This window comes from Falco rusticolus, chromosome 5 (assembly GCF_015220075.1).
Source record: "Falco rusticolus isolate bFalRus1 chromosome 5, bFalRus1.pri, whole genome shotgun sequence".
Classification (NCBI taxonomy): domain Eukaryota; kingdom Metazoa; phylum Chordata; class Aves; order Falconiformes; family Falconidae; genus Falco; species Falco rusticolus.
Window position 1 is genome coordinate 35181604 of NC_051191.1, and position 20166 is coordinate 35201769.

Here is a 20166-nt window from a genome sequence, read left to right on the forward strand (position 1 = left end):
TGCAGATGCTGTAAGGGTGCTGCAAGCAGTCTTGTTCCCTCCATGGCCCATGACAGGAGGGGCTGGACAGAAAGTTTCACAGAAGCCCAGATACCAGGGGAGACCAGCAGAGCCACTCAGCCCCAACTCTGTATGTCCCAGCTATATGAATTCTTCCTGAAGATCATCTTTTGTCCAACTATCTGCTCTCATCTCAAAGATCCTAAACCACAGGGTGTCTATCCAGTCCCCTGTCCTGACGGTGGGTTGCCCCCACAGTTAGACTGCATTTATCTAACTACTTCTCTTTGTTGCACTGTGTTATGCGGGGAGTCTGGGCTCCCACTAGGCTATATGCCCTCACATTATCACATATCTTTTCTAGATCTAAGTCCCTACATGAAGGCAGTCCTACTGGAGGTTTCCATTACAAATGGAATATTAGCAGGGAGACAGAGACACGCTTCTTGATGATATGGCTTGAACACACATACTCCCCAGCATCAATGGGCAAGGACTAAAGGCTCCTACAGGAATCCCAGGAAACACTGAGTTTTTCACCCCCATTCCTCCCCTATAGCACAGCCAAAGACTTCTCCCATTGCTTGTAAAACCCTATTTCTGCTGGAGAACGTAAATCTCTGGTTCCATTTTCTTACATGTTGCATCTTGACCACAGGCTTTTTAGCAGACAGGGCTGCATTTATGCATGCCAGTCAGCCAGTCTGGCTCCTGAACTGAACTTTTGGGAGTTCAACAATGACAACAAAAAATTTAAAGGCCTGTGCCAGGTCTCAGAAAAAGGAAAGCTATCATTTAGATGCTAAAGAATAAAACCCGTGCATCTTAAAAGAAAAAATAACACAAAAAAAAAATCTCCAAGCCCACAGTGGCAAACCTTGCACAGCCATTCTGCAGAGAAGAGGAGAGTCTGTCAGCAATAGAAGGCTTATGGTGTCTTTTCCCTGCTGATTCCCTTGGTGACTAAAAGAGAAAGTGGTACTTTTACAGCTGAATTTTAATGGCTTACTTTATGCTCTGCATCAGAGACACAGCCAAGTTGCATAAAATACAAGCCATATATTAGCATTCAGATTTTTTTCTGAGAGTAAATGATCTACAGTGGTATCAAGAAAATATAGACAAGAAACATATTTATGACACAGAATAACTACCTTCAGGTTTTGTGCCTATCTTAGTTACTCCCATTCTTCCATGCTGTACAAAACTGCTTCAATCCACACTTGGAGTCAGGGGTCTTTTGTAAGCACATAAAAGTTCCTGGAGCATCTCCCTACTCTGGGTAAGCAAATAACAAACTCAGTGTAAAATACTTACCTGTATACTTTTGGTACTGCTTTAATGACGTCGTGTTGCACACTGCCTACCTGAACAACCCTATGGCTTTTTTGCATGGCCATGCAATGCATGGGTATTGACGAGTGTGTCTAGCTGCCAAGACAAGAAATAACAGGGTTCCCCAGCTGATCTCAGCTGCTGTTGTAACTGTTAATAAAAGAGGCAGTCTCCAAATTTCATTTGGTTTTAAATAAGTATAATTACTAAAGCCAGCTAAAAATACTGTCAGGGGAGGAAGGTGCATTTGTGGACTTTAGCTTTGCTTCTCTTGCTGAAAAGCTGAAAAATTTTGAAAAAAATATTCAAGGAAATGTACTTCCTTTTCTTTGCTCACACTAGACTGGAGCAAACTGAGAGTAAGCAGAGGCTTCAGAGATGTAACATGTCCCTGCTGCTGCCACCAAGGCAGGTGGCCACATTTGCTGCAAGCTGTTGCTTTTGGGTGGTCTTTGAGGTAAAGCTCCAATACAGCCTCTCATCATCAACGGGGCTTGTAATGGCAAGATTTTTGTTCTTCTCTCTCTTTCCATGTATATAAATACAAACAGGATGTATTTATCTATACATATACTATTATATGTGTATATGTGCATGTATAGTTATGTATCTGTCTATGCAAGGGTGCATTCAGGTTAGGATACACTGTCTAAAATGTTGGTTTCCTGCTTCTCTTTTACTGTTTCTAGGCACAGCCTGCCAAGACGATGACAGTCACTTATTCCAGCAAAGTAGCAAATGCCACTTTCTTTGGATTTCACAGATTACTCCTAAAGTGGAAAGGCAGTATCTACAAATTGCTGTACAGAGAATTTATTGTTTTTGCTACTCTTTACACAGCGATAAGTGTATTATACAGGTACACTCTTTCCAATGCACCTCTCATTAAATCTTATACTGAAGTTTCCCACTTCATAGTGTTAGGCTGATGAACAACGGGGGGAGGTTACTACATAGTTATTGTCTTTTCCTTGGACCTTTTCTAATGTGCTTTCCTTTCCATGTTTACTTCGATGTTCCAGAGAAAGCATGTAAGATATAAATAAAATACTGTCTATCATATTCAAGTGATTCTACTTTCAGCCCAGCATTGAGCAGCCATCCTACTGAAGCTGGGCTGAGTAAACACCCATAGCTAGCCTATGTTGCACAGCTTTTATCGTTCTGATGTTGAGTTGGCAGCAGCGAGCATGCCTCTGCTTTAAATAATAAGTATAGACCTTTCATCCTACTTGCAGAACTGTGTCTTCAGTTGCTCAGTGGTAATTTCTTTAATAACCCTGAAGAGTAATAATGTGAGAGCCAGGTTACATAGTCAGGAAAAGCAAAGTTTTGCTTAGAGCTAGAACAGCATGCAAACTTTATTTTTAAGCCTACAAGGGCCAAGCAAAACTGCACGGAAACCAGACGTGGTTATTAGCTGTGTCTCACCCAGCACCTGGGAGGGTCACGTTAGGAGAGTTGCTTCTTCCACCAAGGTGTGAACTAAACACCTGTATGACAGATGCAATATATCAATTAGTACAGTGACACTTCTAATTGATGAAGTACACTACACAGAAGTATCAAAATAATGATTCAGCTCTTGATCTGTAATTAGAACTCAGTGCTTGCTTTTTATGTAAAGCAAGGAGAAAATGAGCTTCAGTTTGTCTGTGAATAATTACTAATTTTCAAAAATGTTCAGTAACCTATACCTGTAAACTTGGAAAACAAATTACAGCATTAATATGTAAAGTAACACCAGAGTCTTACATTTATTTAAATTAATCTAGCTTTACTGAAATGTTAGGCAATTAAAGACCAAGGTAAATACACTATGGAAAGCTTTCTATATGCACTCCAGGTTTTATCGCACAGTTGTAAGCAAAACCCACCAAATATATGTCATGTGTTCCTATTATATTAAATCAAAGAATAACTGTAATAATCATCTATACAAATAAAAAATTGTTTATATTTGATATTGTTTTATTTCATTAGATATCTTTTTCCATGGACAGAAGCTGCCATGCTCCACTCATTTTCTATCATCTGATGAATATTTTCCTCACTGCAAAATAAATACAGTTGTTCTGCTTTTGGAAAAGAAAAATTTTGTAGGAGTAAGAGCAAAAAAACTGCTGCAACAATGTAACATTTTCAGATAAGTGCAATTTGAGATTGGTAACCTTTTGCAATTCAAGCAGACCTGAGCATTTCTATTAACTAGCCCCCTGAAAAAGGAGAGCAAGCTCTACTTGCAGACTTACAGCTTACTATTATCATTGGTCTGTATGAGACAGCAAACTAATTCTCCAGGTGTATTGATCCTAATTAGTAGTGGTAGTCAAATCATAAGAAAATTGCAAATTATCATGAGAAAACTGCAAAGACCAGGCAATAATATTGTCTTCTCCTCCAGCTTCTTTATTACATGCCAAATGTGTTCAGCATTTCACCTTTAAGAATTCACTTGAAGACATTAGCCAAGGTTGCTCCCAATTGCACATACCTGATTATTTATACATATTTGCACTTTGTATCTAGTGCCAGAATATTGTGAAAGGACAGATACATTTTATTTTTGCTGCAGATTTTTTCTTACAGGTAGCCAAAAACGATTCTTTGAAAAATTATCAATTTACTGTGACAAATATGCTGAACAAATCCCGGTAACTTTTGTGCTTGGTAAGTACCGGTTACATGTGAAATTACTCTCCAACGCTGTCTCTGTTCAGACATCTTGTGAATGTCCATGCATGAAAGCATTTCAGAGCTGAGGGGCATATGGGAAGCTAGAGGATGATGATAAAATCATTGGCTTCCAGCAGGTCTCCTTAAATTCAAGTTGATTTTGTCACATCAACATTTATGCTCATGTTCTTAATATACCAAGAAAATAGTAAAATGTGTGTGTATGTGTAGATATATAGATCTAGATATAGGTATAATGCCCACTAACACTGATAAATTGTGCCTCATCCTTCAAAGCAGTAATTCAAAGCAGTAAATCCACTCAAGGTTTACTACAGAAGAGGAAATCTGGAAGTTCATGGGTACAAGATACTCACCTGGAATGGGCCATTAGGTTGCAGTGTCTATTAAATCATTAGCATTGATTGGATCCTGGGTTTTGACGTGACTTACTGCATTTATTCTGGGAAATGTAGCAGCTTAGTGATACGAATAACACTCCACAAAGTAAATTACAGTAACCTAAACAGAAATCCTGATAGGCACTGGACTTTTTTCCTTCTGATCCCTAGGTTTCTACGTTACTTTGGTGGTGAATCGCTGGTGGAACCAGTTTGTGAACTTGCCGTGGCCAGATCGTCTGATGTTCCTCATCTCCAGCTGTGTGCAGGGCAGAGATGAATATGGGCGCTTGTTAAGGAGGACTCTCATGCGTTATGTGAATTTAACATCCCTGCTGATCTTTCGCTCTGTGAGCACAGCCGTGTACAAAAGATTCCCCACCATGGACCATGTGGTAGGAGCAGGTACTGGAATCATCCTTCTCTTTCCTTTCCTCAGAGGTGGGGGCACAGGGACAGAAGGACCCAGACTCATTTTTTCTTACCTTTTTGGCCTCATGTGCCTCATACTAACCCATGTAAAAGCTGTCACGTTTTTGTCAGTGGCTTATATGATGTGCCCTTAAATGTGCATCTTTAATACTCTTAAAGTCTTCATCTAGCAACACTATAGAAACCAAATGAGTTTGAGACTCTTAAGTCAATCTACTTTCAGACATCATGGAGGATGCAGGCCTGCCCCAAACACACAGGCATATGGAGCAGGTACAATGTTCTCCAAAGTGTGAAAAATAATGTAATTGCAATGCAGTAGGAACGGTGGCTTCTTATGTGGCATTTCCTTGATGTCTAGGATATGACGTTGCATGTATCACAGACTGATCTCTGCAGGCACTTCACAAGTTCAGCTTTATGTCATTTTATTTTAAGAAGATTGCACATTTTAAGTGTTGTGATGTACTTAAAAAAACCCAGCCCCAAAGGGTTTTTTTTGAAATTTACAACCTCACAGTTTTTCAGGGATAAATATACTATGTATTAAGCATGTCTTCATTTTCTGTTTGTTTTGATAACAGTGAGGTGTGGTGATGGGGAAGAGAGTTCAATCATGTAAGACTTTGCTTGTCTATGAAGGACTGGGTGCTGGCTGAGTATTTAAAGGCAAGGTCTGATGCGGTGCCTTCTGACTGGCGTGGTCAGCGTCAGGGGTAGCACACCAGTGCAGAGACACGGGGATCTGTTCCAAATAGGAGATATCATACATTTTTTACTGAATGTCTTGCATTTCTTAAAATTATTCCTTTGGCAGAGATTAGTAAGCAAAGTTGTAGCAAGTTAAAATATACACATACACATTTCAAATACGTGTGAGAAGCTTTGGATATTTAAAAAAAAATCCCGGCAGAATGCTCTCATCTTACTGAAAAAAATCATTTATGTTGGATTCAGTTAGATTTTGAAGTTCTCTTCCTTGTGCTGTTCAACAAAACTGTTTACCTGAGTCTGTGAGAGGTCAAGGAAGCTTCTGTCATTCTCCCCAGCAATCTGCTTCTAGTACACACTGGAAAATTACAACATTTCCAGCAGGCTAATCCAGCTCTGCCTCCCTATTGCTAAAGACAATCTGTTCTAAAAGAAACAAAATGTCACCGCATTCTACAAAAATTGTAGACTGGAAAACAACTTTTGGTTGTTTTGGTTTTTTAAACAGTGGAAAATATTCTACTATAAACTAAGCATTGACAGTGTAGGCAGCTCTGTGGTTTCAGTACATATTCTGTAGGTTTTAATGCATATTGAGCCACAGAATTTTTGTTGATGCAGTACTGAGCACTTGAGGATATATTTTGCTCCTATTAACATCCAGTGATTTAGACAGTACTCTGCAATTAAACCCTCCCTGTCTCCCTATGGCATTACATATCAGACTGCATGGGGGAGCAGCATTTAATATGAACATGAGCAGCAGAATCTGATACTTACAGCACAGTCATCATAGAAACAACTTGTGCTGATTTTGCATTTCACTATCAAACGGAGAACTGCCACACCATAACCATTGCTACACATTTTACTTTTCAGCAAATGAACTGCTTAAATTTACAGATCTAAAATCGGAGAACAGTATCATAACAATCTAGTCTGACTCATCCATAACACAAGGCATAAAAGCTAACTAACAACACCCTTTATCCTGTTGCAATTTCTGACTGAGCTATAATACCTTCTAGGAATATAACCAGCCCTGATTTAAAATTCAGCTGGGTCTACTGGAGACCACACTTCATCCTAGATGAACTGACATTCACTGTGGGGACCTCACTGCTGAAAAGTGAAAATTTATTCTCAGTCTGAACTTGCATAGAGTCATCTTCTAGCCACTGGATTTTGTAATAGATTTGGGTTGTTCTTTTTCTAATTAGATGAGAACACCTTTTTTTCTCTCAATAGTTGCCTGTTAGCAGAGTGCATAAAGGCTTGAACAAACTTACGAACTTCACCATCTATAGTGTCTCCTTCCAAGACACAGTCTTCAGTGCTGGATCTTCCTCTTAACTCTTTCATTTTTTTAGCATTTTTTATGAAGCTCTAGGCAGTAGATGCATGTAGATTCATGACGTTACGATGTTGAGTGCTGCAGCACGTATGCTGTAAGTGTCAAATGCCTAGCGGCAGTCCTGAGCATATCAATCCGGTTGGCTGCAAGGTGCAATAGGGAAGTTGGATGCTCAAGAACATGAGTCTTAAACATGAGTAATGAGTCAGCAGCTGGGCAGAGAACCGCCCAAAACAGCTGATAGGAAATGCTGAAGAGAAACATGAGGTGTGAGCTCAGCGCAACGTGAATACCTACATGGCTGAAGTCTGCAGTCCCAAACCCTCTGCTGGAAGGAAGTACCTAAATTAACTCTTTCCCACATAACACAGAAGCAGAAAGTGAAACTTTTATCTACTTGATCATTGTTAGTGTACCTGGAGATGTGGAAGATGACAGCTGTTCAGTTCCTTCTTCTCTAACTACTGGTCTCCAGAGTACTTACTGAGGGTACCCTGAGCCAGTCCTGTGTCAAAACATTCAGTTTTGACAGGAGAACTGAAAACTCTGCAAATCACGGGAGGGACAAAACCAGTGATTTCTTCTAGCCAGGCCTGTGTTCTCATCAATAATTTTCCCATAAGGTCACTCTGGCTGGCACTCTTCACTTTGAATCCTTTGGTTCTTTATTGATTGCACCCCATGTCAAGCTTCTCATGCTTCTGCAAGGATTCAGTGCCCTGTCCTTCCTTAGATCATCCTTTTCAAGATCTTGGCAGAGTGTTTGCCAAATATTACCCATTTTCTGGAGCTGCTCCCGTCTTCCAGTGCTTGTCAAAACCAGCTATTTTGTTCATAGACTTCTCCAGTCAATTCTTTGAATACTCTTGAATAAAGATAGTATGGCTATATTTAGAAACAATTTAATTTTAATAACTAAGGTTTGATATCTTCCCCTGTATTTGATGGAATATAAAGTGTTTCTTTACTGCAGCAATAACAGCAGGCTGTTCTGAACTGCATGTTGTTTGCCTTGCCATAACCTTCCCAGCAGTAAGAGCAATCCAGAATTAATATTTAATGTGATAAGGATATTACGCATTATTAATAATCATCAAAGAGAATATTTAATTAATATAAACACAAATAACTTTTAAAATAATGTCAAATCAAATGTTATTGTTAAATGAACAAGGCTTTGTTGAGCTTTTCTGCACAAAAAGGTAACCAGTTTCAGTGGAGAGCTGAACTGATCCTTGGAGCTTTGCTGTTCTTTGTGACCCCCTCAGGGCTGTGCCCTTCCAGGTAATGACTTCCCAGAGCCTCCCAAGTGACTTGCATGCAGTGTTTACTCCAGACTGTCAATTTTCTGATATTCTGTCCGTCAGCCTGACAGAAACATCTTTTCCTGTCCTGTAATGAGCAGGCTGGCCAGCCAAAAATAAAAGGCAGCCTGAAAGACTAACTTTTAGAAGTCATGAGTCATGACTAGCAGGTCAGTTTGTCTGGTTGCCTGAGTATTTCTGTGCAGTTGATTATGAGAGCTGGCTCTAAACTGCCCAGGGACCTTTTATAAGCTCTGATTGTCTGTTCTCAAATTCCAGAATGCTGCAGGAGTACTGTGTCTTCCTGCTGAACTTCTTCTCTTCCACATAATTTTCTGTCCTCTCCTTGTGTTCCTTCTCAGTAGTTGCAGCATTTCATGCATTCATTCATTCAACCTCCCACGTTGATTTGTTGCAACTGTACGGCAGTGGCATTTTCCTCAACAACAGAATATTTGAGAGGGTTACCACGTGTAACAAATCTCCTTTTACCTTATTCACATTTTTTATACAAAACACAACTGAGTTTACATGTATTTATTTATTTATTTTTTGCTGGCCTACTTACCTTTAGCAATGTTAGCAACAATGGGCCAATTCTTAGTTACTAGCTGGAGACTAGAAAAAAATCCTGTCTAGTCTCAATTCCCTTATTGAATTTTCAGTTCTCAAACTTGTAATTATTTTGGGGCTGCCGTGGAGCTAATGTCAACACAACAAAAGAATGCTTGTACCCACCCTGGCAGGTGACACACTCCTGAGCAAAACCTAAGATCCTCCAAACCTGAGGATTGCTTTAATCCCAGAAAATCCAGGATTTGAACAAAGGAAAATATGAAGTTCCTCTAATGAATTTTCGAGGTTGTTTTTCTCAAAGGCTGGGTGGAAGGAGGACAGCAGAGCAGGGCTTTCTTACCCAAGAGGGTAAGGGTGTTGCTGCAAAAACCAGCTGCTCCCGTGCCAGGCACAGGCAGCAGACTGCTCTGCTGCAGGTTTTGTCACACACAGCCCTGGCTCCCCTGCTATCTGACCTTGGACTTGCGTGCGGCAGCGGGAAGCAGGGCTTTGCAAGGCCAGGGGAACTCTGCGGGAAATGTAATACCTTCCCAGCACCCCAGCAAGGCAAACTGCCAGGCAGAGAGCAGCTTCAGCCTGCAGCCCCACAGTGTGTCACCTGGCCCCGTGGCTCGCTAGCAGCAGGAATTCTGTGCATGATTCCCTTTCCATCTCTTTGCACGCCTTCATAACCCCAAAGAAAACATGAAACGCAATCTGGCAGGGAAGTGTTTTGCTGGCAGAAGGCACGCTCTCTGTTGAGCTCAGTTTCATGCATGCACTTGTATCCTCTGTTGCTTGCTCACTGCTTTGCAGATTTACCAAAAAATTATCAGAATCTGGAGGTCAAATAACTGCCTTTACAACATATGTCGACATGTTGCCAAAAGTCATCGTTGCTGAAAAGTCATAGTTTCTTGACTGATCTATCCAGTTCATTATTTTCTGAAAGTAGAATATGGAACTAGAGAGTAATCTGTACAATTCTTAACATTATGTGTACCTACAATATGTCAGTGGTCAGATATGAGAACACAGTAATAGCAATTTATTGCATATATTGACCATGAAAGATTTTGTGTAGCTGGTTAGTGCAAAAATAAATTGTTTCAAGCAAGATCTATCCTAGCAAAAAAGCATAAAAAAGAGGAAGCTACTAGTTAAAATTGTAATTAGTGTTTAGCATAGTTCTGTGCAAATATTACATAAACAGATTCAAACATATTCAAAATTTGTAATATCAAAACAGTGGAAGCACAGAATAAATGAAGTCTTTTTTTTTTTTTTTTGGGGGGGGGGGGGCATGGTAAACAGGTTTTATGACAAGATATGAAAGAAAAATTTTTGATGACCTTAAGTCTCCACACCTGAAATACTGGGTCCCATTTGTCTGGTTTGGGAATTTGGCATCAAAGGCACGAAAAGAGGGAAGAATCCGAGACAGCGTAGATCTGCAGACACTGATGAACGTAAGTAGAAAAAGTAAAAAACTAACCTGAAATTGCTATGTGGTAGCTTTTCACTTACATAATTTGATTTAGCGTGCACAGCTCTCCAGTGTCATCTAAATGATCATACTCAGGATTTATCCCCCTTTCCTTTGTGTACTGATGTACGCTCAAGCACACAGCAGCAGTTTGCTGGGATTGTATTTATATGACTAAGAAGGTATTAACTGAAGCAACAAATTGATGAGAAAAAATCATTGTAACACCACTTTAAATTCATACTTGTTCTGTTGCTGCAGGTAAAAAAAATATGAAATAATCTGACATTTTGAAGATTTTAATATCATTTTCAATGCAGATAGTCTCCCTGAATATTTCATTAAGTGGTCAGACATCCTTTTTATGATATAGCACATTCTCTTTCATGTATCACTAGGCTGTGGATAAGATAGAAACAAAGGATAATTTGTGAAGAAGTATGTAATATACTAAATACACTAAGCATTCCAACTCCATAAATGAAGTGAATATTCAAATGTGACAGTGGGGTGCTGGATATCGTTCTGGTATCAATCTATATAGTACACTTTCATACCCTCCTGTCTTTTTATATGTGCAAAAATGAACTGTAACAAAGTATTTGAAATTTAGAATTGAACCCCATGCAATTCTAGTATGTTGTGGTTTGGTTTTCCTTCTTTTTTTTTCTTTTTCTTTTTTTTTCCCCTTTTAGGAGATGAATAAGTACCGGTCTTGGTGCAGTCTTTTGTTTGGTTATGACTGGGTTGGAATTCCACTGGTCTATACCCAGGTACTGAGCTATTATCCTTCACAAAGTTCAAAACACAGTTTCCACAAAAAGGGAGTTTGATGCAAAGCATCCATAGACTTGACCAGAGCGTCCGAGCTGTTGAGCACTTGTTGACTCCCACAGGATCCTAGAGGCTTGGTTAACCATTTAAGTCATACTTAATGTGTAGATTTTTAGAAGGCTCATAACCTGGGAGAGGGGAGAGTAGCACTGAAATGTTTTTATGTTTCCTGGGTGTTGTTCCTGGCCATAATTATTCCTGTGGCCTCTCTACAGATTTGTAAATTATATGGCAAATACATATTTATTATGCATAAGATTGTATTATTGCACAATTTAAATGAAGTTTTGTCCTTTGCAGGTTGTTACTCTTGCAGTCTATACTTTTTTCTTTGCCTGCCTGATAGGGCGCCAATTTTTGGATACTGATCAAGGGTATCAGGGACATGACTTGGATCTTTATGTTCCAATCTTCACACTGTTACAGTTCTTCTTCTACGCAGGATGGCTCAAGGTAAACTAGCTTTCTGCACAGGTCATGGGGGAACCCTCCCTGGGCAGGATGGTAAAGATGTCAGAGCTGAAACCAAGGTGTCAGTTTTGTGGCATAATGTAAAATCACTGAAGATTAATGGAGTTACACCAAAGTTGAACTCAGCCCAGTGTGTCCTGTGATCATAAAGAAACATCATACAATACATTTTTAATTCCACCTGACAGATTTTATAGTAAGAAATGGTCAGGAAGCTGAAAAAGTCCATTTTGGTAGAACCAGAACAACTCCCCAAGGGAGAATTACTCCAGCAAAATTTGGTCTCAGGACTTGAACTATAAAATGACAAATGAAAGATTAAAAAAATAACCTTTCTCCCACTCTGCTGTATGATGGGAAAATATTGCTGCAGACCTGGCATGGGCTGAAAGGGATTGATCATACTTTCTTCTTATGATCAAAGACAGCCTTTAGTATCTGCTGTTAACTTAATCAGATGCAGCCAATTAAGGGTGTCCAGTTCCAGAGGGCTATCAAACAGTGACAGCTAATATTGGCCACAACCCCACTGCATAAAAACGTTCATTAAAAAGAAGAGTTATAGAAGGAATTGGATGCTACCCACCAGCCCATTGATGCCTGTTCAGTTAACACATCACCATCGATCTAGTAGTTGAGTAATTAAGCCACATACCTCATGGCAGTTCTCTCCTCTGCAGTAAGTATCAAGGTAGACTAACTGGAAAAAAGTTTCAAATAAAAAGCAAATTGGTAAATTAGGGTCTATGTGCATTAAGATTTCCTTTTGGGATTATTAATCATGACTGGAAACTTAGAGCTAACTTTTCTGTTGGAATATAAATTGCACAAAATTGGACAGTTTTAGAGCCCCTTTCCCACAGCCAGCTTCAAAGGGCAGAGTAGAGAAGGCAGCACACCAAGCTGGCGGATTGCTGAGGCAAAGTAAAGTGCCTGATCAGGGCAAGCTCCTCTAGTCCTGCGTCCTAGGAAATCGCAGGGGACAGGGAGATTTGCCACATGGGGACCAGCCTGGACAGAAGTGGGAGAGAAAGGAAAAGAGGCTGATGTGGCAAGGGGAACACGTTGTTCCTGCAGAAATGTGAGACTTCATCTCTAGGCAATGTCTTCCAGGGTTTTACTAGTGGGTTACAAAACTGTAAACTGTTCCTCTTGACTGCCCTGCTGGTGCTCCTGAGGAGGGAATGGCTTCCCCTTCATCGGCACCCAAGGCTGTCAGTAGCATCTTTTCCAGTTAGGCTCAGGGCTTCCAGCCAGCTCCTGGCTACAGCAGGTACAAGATGCCATTGTAACTGAAAAATCTTCTGCATAAGGAAATGAAAGGGAGTAGAAGCAGGTTTAAAAAACAAATTTAATGTTGGCAGTGCTCCCTCAGACCGGAGGTTTGCCCAAACCTGCAGTGTCCCCAAGTCAGGATATTTCTGTCTTGAAGGTTACAGCCAGCTTCCTGCTGAGTATGTTGGGCTTTGGCTGCCAGGCTGTAGAAAGGGCCCTGAGCTATTGACTTCCAGTAACTTGGCGATTTCTCAGAAATGATGGCTAAACTGAGCTCATTCCTTGGCCTCAGGCCTGGCTTGTTATACCTGCAATACAGGGGCAAAGTTTCCCATCACGTGGGGCACTTCTAAACGTCCATTTTCGTTACAGGGGTAGATAGACCATCCAAAGACAGGGCTTAGTTGTACAGCACTACATTCCCTTCTGGAGACTAAAGTCACATCTCACATGCCAGGACCCAGTCAGCCAAGCAAAAGGCCACCACTGCTGTTCCCTCTGTCCCAGCCCTCCTCACTTTTTTTAGTTCATGTGACAGGTTTTGCAGTGGATTTTTGGGTGGTGTTCCCCGGTTTACACTAAGCTGATCCAGGGTCTTCCCTGGAAAGCCACAGTCTGCATTCTGGCTCATTCCTATTGCAGCACTTCCATAGCTATACCCAAAATTTAATGCCACGAGCCAGGCCAATGAGTGTGAGTAGAGGTGTCCCCTTGTTTCCTTTCCATTTCTCCTGCCTTACAGGTGGTTTTGTTGTGTTAGTCTGCTCAGCAGTTCATTTGCTCTCTTCCACCACTGGCCTGGGAAGTGGTGGCCTAGGAAAGTCAGCAAGTGCCTACCCACTGGTACAGCCTAGAGGTGCAGAAGAATAAATAGCGGTGGAGTGACAGCCTTACTATTATAAGCTATTTAGATCATAGCTGTCCATAGCAAAGTTCATGACCAGGGCTGTTTAATCATACTGTTGCTTTACCCATATCCACGTTAAACCAAGGACCTGGCCACTGCTCCTGCTCATGGCCCTGGTGACCACCAGGAAGGCTTGGAAGGGCCAGTAAGAATGTGATCAGCTTCAAAACTGGGGCTTAAAAGACAAAAAGAAGGAGAGAATATTTAACCTCAACATACCAAGGAACTGAGAAATAGAGAAGCAGTCTGAATTTCCTAAAAATCTGGGGGTTTTAAGTTTTCCTATTTCATCTTTTTTTTTTTTCTCCCCCAGCAGCTATGAGTTTTCTCCCCACAATGTACTTCGGTGATCATGGGGATAGGGGGACAGTCTCTGGTTGGTTTTCCATTTATTTACTCCTCTGGGGGGCTGCAGGACTGGATAAGACCATGGGCAGCTAGAGAGCTTTCCTTTCCCAGCCCAGTTCCCAGACTAAGGCGCCTCACCACAAAACAGCCTGAGCTCACTGGTTGTCTCGTCCACAGGATGGGCTTTTCCCCTGCAGCTTTAATCACTTCATGTACAGAAACCCAAATGGCAGGCTGAATTAGACAAACTCAGGTCCTGTCTCCTGGCTTTGGCTAGCATGATGCACAGCATCCACTCAAGTCAAGTCTTTTGGTGGGCTGCTTTTCCTGAAAAGTTTCAGAGGAATGCCATCAGCATCACCCCTGATAAAGCAGCAAAGGCTGAGGGCTGAGCTGGAGTGATGAGCTGTACTCTCTCCGGCAGACTCCAGCTGCAGGGCTTGGGAATACTGACCCCATTGGGCTGGTGGAGTATCGTAGACTGTAATGCAATAACAGAGCCTCTAGCTGCTAAATCATTCATTTAAATCAGCCAAAGAGAACAGTAAGGAAAGGTAATGACTATCTTACGTGATAACTACTGTGGCCCAGACATGTCTCAATTCCCAGCAGGCCAGCAACAACAATCATGATTGACAGCACCAACGAGGCACGCAGGAATGACTCTGTGGGGAAAGCAAGCTGTTCCTTCGCTAGGCTGGCAAAACCATCATACGGGAGCTCAAGTGATGATTGCAAGTGACAGGCAGGGAGACAGAGAAAAATCCGATCCTATTTTCTCTGTGGCAGCAGTCCTGACATGGCATGCCAACCTCTATTCACTGTCTCATTTTCCTTTCAGGTCGCTGAACAACTTATTAATCCATTTGGAGAAGATGATGATGATTTTGAAACTAACTGGTGTATTGATAGAAATTTACAGGTTGCTGTTGTTATTCCTACTTCCAGCTTTACTGTACCATAGGTTATCATTACATTTAATCCTATTTCTTATATTGAGGTGCAAATTAAGGGCAACAAGTGTCAGCAAAACAAATTTTTTCCCCGAAGGAGCACCTATGTCTGTGATCCCCAAATTTTCCTTTTACAATCTAATGCATCTTGATTTTGGTATTTGGCATTTACAATGCCTGACTAACCATGCAAACAGCTGACCTCAAACTATAAGCTCACGTTATGCCTGGAAAAACATGTAATGTAGGTCAATCCTGCAAAATCCACAAAGCCATCTATTCCCACGTAAATAAGAACACGTTTTGCTAATCTGATTGTCTAGACATTACCATATTGTATAAGAATCTGACATTTTAAAAAAATGAAGACAGTGAAGATACCAAAAAGATCAAGCAGGGCCCTAAACTATAAGCAGGGCTGTATGATTCATGTTGTGATGCTGCTGCCCATGGCAGCATCTGTGGTTGGCACAGAAGCCAATGTCCTCAGCAGCAGGAGCTGTGAGATGGGCAGGGTACAGATTTATTGCAGTTACCCCCATTCCCAAACAACCCCTGTCTGTCGTGCCCTGAAGGGGCCCAAAGACATGAAGAGGTTCGATGGCACCCACTGCTCCCCTTGCAGGTAGAGCCAAGCACTGGGTTGAGCTGCTGTCAGACCCCACATCTGCCGGGGACAATTGAGACTGCAAAGCAGAGCCCAGGTATTAGAGGGAGCAAAGGCAGAGCAAGCAAACCAGCATATTAAGCAGAGCAAGCAATGCAGGTATGCTGAGGAGTGCCAAAGGCCTTCATGCTGCCGAAGATGCTCTCTGGCTTAACACCACTTCAGGCTACTCGTGCTATGGTGCCTCAGAGCCCTTCGTATAGAATGTATTGGAAGGCCTAGAGCAGGATGATCACATACTTGGTTCTGAATGTCTTAAAATGTGGATGAAGCCTATCATAAAGCTTCTGGACCTCTGGACATGTTAAGGAGCACAACTAATACTCTACACAGGTTTCCCATAGCGTGTGGAGGATCACATGTCTATTTAACTACATCATGCATGAGGAAAGGACTTCAGTCTGACACAATATCTTTGCAGCACAGAAGGCTCAAGTTACAATAAAATTTATGCTTTCATGAGTGTAGGAGGGTATAGAGGGTATATTTTAGAATACTGAGTGATGCCCAGGCCAGCATACACAGCTTACTTTAAAGGGTTTCTGAAAGGAATGTTGACCCAGGGAGTACAAAGCAGATTAGTAGGAGTAGGAGTAGGAGTAGGAGTAATAGTTCATAAACTGTACTATGCTGAAAGTGACACGATGTATACCAAAATTTTAAGGTCTCACTTCTAGCAGTGGACGAGATGCACATGAATCTACCAAGGATGGAGAAAGATATTTACTGGAATGATTCCTCTGCCCGGCCACCGTACACAAAAGCAGCGGCTGATTACTGCATTCCTTCATTTCTTGGGTCGACTATTGAAATGGGGTGAGTGGCACTAAAAGGGTCTTTCAAGCTATCAGAAAGGTCATCACCCCTACAGCCCATGTTGACGGACAGTCAGCACAGGGCTGAGGGCTGTGATGGTACTGTGAGCGGGGAATATGGAATTGGGAAATGATCTTAGGAGGGAGTGGACAGGCTGATGTTGGAGTGATGTCTCTGGTGATCCATGTGCTCATACACATTGTGCACCCGTGGCTTAAACTGTGTAATTAATAAATAGAGTATGTTTGCAGGGAGGGTTTGTTGATAGTGTCTGAGCACAGGATAGTGCCTGAAGACAGTGACTTGACTTTCTTAATAATTCTTTGTTTATTGCAGCTTCTTCATACATCCTCCAATCAGCAAAACAGCTATTCATTTGCTTGTTCATGTTGATAGCTAAAATCAGTCCAGATTTTTGTCAAGTTAAACAAGAAATTATCTTAAACATTGTATGACTTTTCATTCACTAATAATCTAGCCATGGAAGTTGGAACGGTCAGATTTAGTGAAGGGATGAAGAGGAGTTATTTGCAGAGATCAACACCAGAACCATTGTTACAAAGAAACACATAGAGGCTGTAGGATTGACCCATGTTGTCAGGTTCTATACGAGAAATCAGTGATAGGCCAGTTAGCTTAGAAGCTGTTGAATTTAAACACTCGTGACATGCTGTAATATAGAACAGGTTAGTAAGTTTAAATACCACCATGCCTGAGCAAATACCAAGGCACGTAGACATTTTTATCTGAAAATCATTTAAAAAACATTATAGCATCCATTTTTTTAACTTTAAAACTTAACCTCAAGAAGTTCTCAATTTTTCTAAAATTTTCCAGCCTTTATCAAAATAAAATGTGCTTAATTTTTTACTTAATTTGGCCTGGAAATTGGTGTTTTCTCATTTTTATTCCTCTTATTTTTCCATTTTTGCATGTATTCTACTACAAAGAACAATGGTTTATATGAGTTCCTTTTATCACACACAGCCTTTTCAGAAATTATTTCCTTCTGGAAAAACTATAAAATGGCCAAAAGAAAAGTAAAGAAAAAAAGTAAAAAATTAAAGAAGAAAACCTCACAGAATATAATTTATCTCACTGCAATTGCTAGGGGGAAAAGGTGGCGAAGAAGAAACATTATGAAGCCTGCAAACCACTTTTAGTAAGAAGGACTTCACACAAAAAATGAAGGGGGAGTGAATGAAAAATAGTTCCATGTTAGCCCCTGTGAAATGCAAACAACTTTGATGTTTTGACTTTTTTATTAACTATTTTCTCCTCTGAACTGTTTCTCTGTTCACCTCACTAAAAAAAACGGGTAGTTCTTAGGCAGACTTCAAAAGTAGGTATAAAAATTCATCCAAGTCCAAAGCAAATATATAAAACTTGAGCCCAAATCCAAAGTCTTCTCCAGTCCCCGCAAGCTGACATCTGGAACATGTGGCTCAGAGAGGCAGTAGTTGCCCCATCCCTGGAAATGTTCAGGGTCAGGTTGGATGGGGCTCTGAGCAACCTTATGTAGTTGAAGATGTCCCTGCTCATTGCAGGAGAGGGTGAGACTAGGTGACCTTTAAAGGTCCCTTCCAACCCAAACTATTCTATGATTCTCACAAATGCTGAAGTTCCTCTGTCCCTCCAGCTTAGGCTTGCCTCCCCGTGCTCCTTGCCTTTGCCATACCTGCCCTTAGAACAGGTAACTGGGCCAGTTTAGCTTGTCTTCTGGGGTGCAGCAAGTCAGAAATGTATGCTGCATTGCCTGGCAGATGCAGCAATAGTTGTTCTCATGAACCACCAGGGCTGGGCAAGCAGAAGAGTACCAGGTGCAGCTTTCAGTGACTTTCAGACACACTGTCATGCCCAAAAGTAAGTGAGATTTGGTCATCTGAGTAATTCCAACATTTTTTGAAACCAGCGCACTCTGCTTCCAGCAGTAGCTTTATCAGTGTTATTTTTGCCCAAAGCATTCTCCTGAAAAAGCACCTGGAGCACCAACCAGGGTTTCTTTCTTCTCTCTCCCTCACCCTAAGCACAAACCTAACCATGTGGCGATGCCACAGAGGCTGCAGCCCAGGTACAAAATGGTGCCAGATGGCTGGCTGGATGCCCTCCCAGCCTAGTCCTCAGGAGAAGAGACACCTGGATGTGGAGAGCTGTCTGTGTCATCTGGCTGGTCCAAAGGCAGCATTTCCTGGCACCCTCACCCCTTTCATGCCCTTCCTTGGGGACACACTAGGGCCTTGGTTCCTATGTCTTCCTGCTGAGACAGCAGGATATATGTGCAGGCAGGCCACACAGTTCCTATACGTAAGTGACACCTACTACCTGGCTTTATTTGGCAGGCTGGCTGATACTGAATTTCTCTATGGGGAAGAGTGGCCCTGGGAAGAGGAGAAACACCGAAGGCAACATTCAGTGCTGAGAAGAGTCAAGAGATTTCTTAGCGTCCATGAGGGTCCTTCTTCCCCAGCTCACCAGCGCTACAGTCGGCAGACAAGTGAGAACTCGGTGTTCTTCCCAGCAGATGAGAAAGGGCACATCAGACGGCTGCAGGAAATGCACACGAGAGGGAGGCACTCTACCTCAAGCTTCAAGAAGAAACATGATGGAATTGACAGAAGCAACAGAGTTCACAGTAGCCGAGATCTAGGACCCATAAATGAAACCTCAAGGAGCGAGGCACCGTTCGGAGACAGTGACACCTCCTCCGAGACAAACAAGCCAGTTCCTGAGGTTGTCATCTCTGAAGCTGAGGAGAAGGCAACTGATGTGCTGGGCAAACCAGATCTGCCGACAGAGCGCACCGCAAGCTTGCCAGAAGAGACGCTCCAAAGGAGCCTAGCTGAGGCAAATAGGACTCTTCTGGACTATCCGTTTTTCCCCCCAGAAATTACAACGTACCTCCCAGGCTCTGAGGTGCATCAGTCACTTCCTACTGTGATAGGGGAGCCCAAGCATGAACCCCATAGCAGCAACATAGCTGGTTTCATGACAGATGATGAGAGAAACCTTCAGCGATGGAGTTTACCGAGCTTCCATAGTCACAGTGCAGTGTCAAATGCTGACACTACACCACCTTTAACAGATTCTGGGACAGCTTTACAACAAAGGACCTTCAGTGATGGAAAAAATGTTACTGCTGCTGCTCCAGAGACATTTGAGATGCAGCACTTGTGGGAAAACCTGGAGAGTAAAGAAACAGCCATCGTAGAATTTTCTAATGAAAAAAATGAAAGAAAACTTTGACCATGCTTCCCCTGCGTTTGACTGAACTTCTTGTCTTCTCCTGAAAGTGGTCTCACACAGATTTGCTGAAAGTGCAGAAGGGCAGACACAATGCTCAGACAAGTCCTGAGCAAGATCCAACAGAGGATGTGGGCACCTAAACAGGAGGCATTGCAGTGACATGCTTTAAGCCACTTGGTCACTGGCTTGAGATCTGTGACCCTGTGCGGAAAACATTTATGAGGAGAACTGGGATCCTCAGGAGTGGATGCAAACCAGTTACTGCACATGGCAGCGAGCTGTGCAGGCTCACCTAGAGGAAACACCAATGTTATCAGAAGAGCAGAGGTGGGTCTGTCCACTTCAGATCTGCCCTGAACGCTGCTACCTTTGGCTGCTCCTTCAGATTATGGTCCATG

The 20166-nt window shown here is 41.9% G+C and overlaps 1 protein-coding gene across 1 annotated transcript; it reads left to right on the forward strand.

Moving 5' to 3' along the window:
• The first annotated feature begins 2042 nt into the window (after positions 1–2042).
• Positions 2043–19794, forward strand: BEST3 (bestrophin 3). The gene is made up of 9 exons (XM_037389255.1): positions 2043–2194; positions 3911–4005; positions 4584–4817; positions 10083–10237; positions 10950–11027; positions 11389–11541; positions 14931–15011; positions 16374–16525; positions 18865–19794. The coding sequence occupies exons 1-9, from the start codon at positions 2043–2045 to the stop codon at positions 19766–19768; spliced, it is 2004 nt and encodes a 667-aa protein (XP_037245152.1). The 3' UTR covers positions 19769–19794.
• The last annotated feature ends 372 nt before the right edge of the window (positions 19795–20166 follow it).

Coding starts and splice junctions, on each gene's coding strand:
- BEST3 (XM_037389255.1), top strand. CDS start 2,043: ATGACAGTCACTTATTCCAGCAAAGTAGCAAATGCCACTTTCTTTGGA. Junction 10,238..10,949: donor ATCTGCAGACACTGATGAAC/GTAAGTAGAAAA, acceptor TTCCCCTTTTAG/GAGATGAATAAGTACCGGTC. Junction 15,012..16,373: donor GTATTGATAGAAATTTACAG/GTTGCTGTTGTT, acceptor CAAAATTTTAAG/GTCTCACTTCTAGCAGTGGA.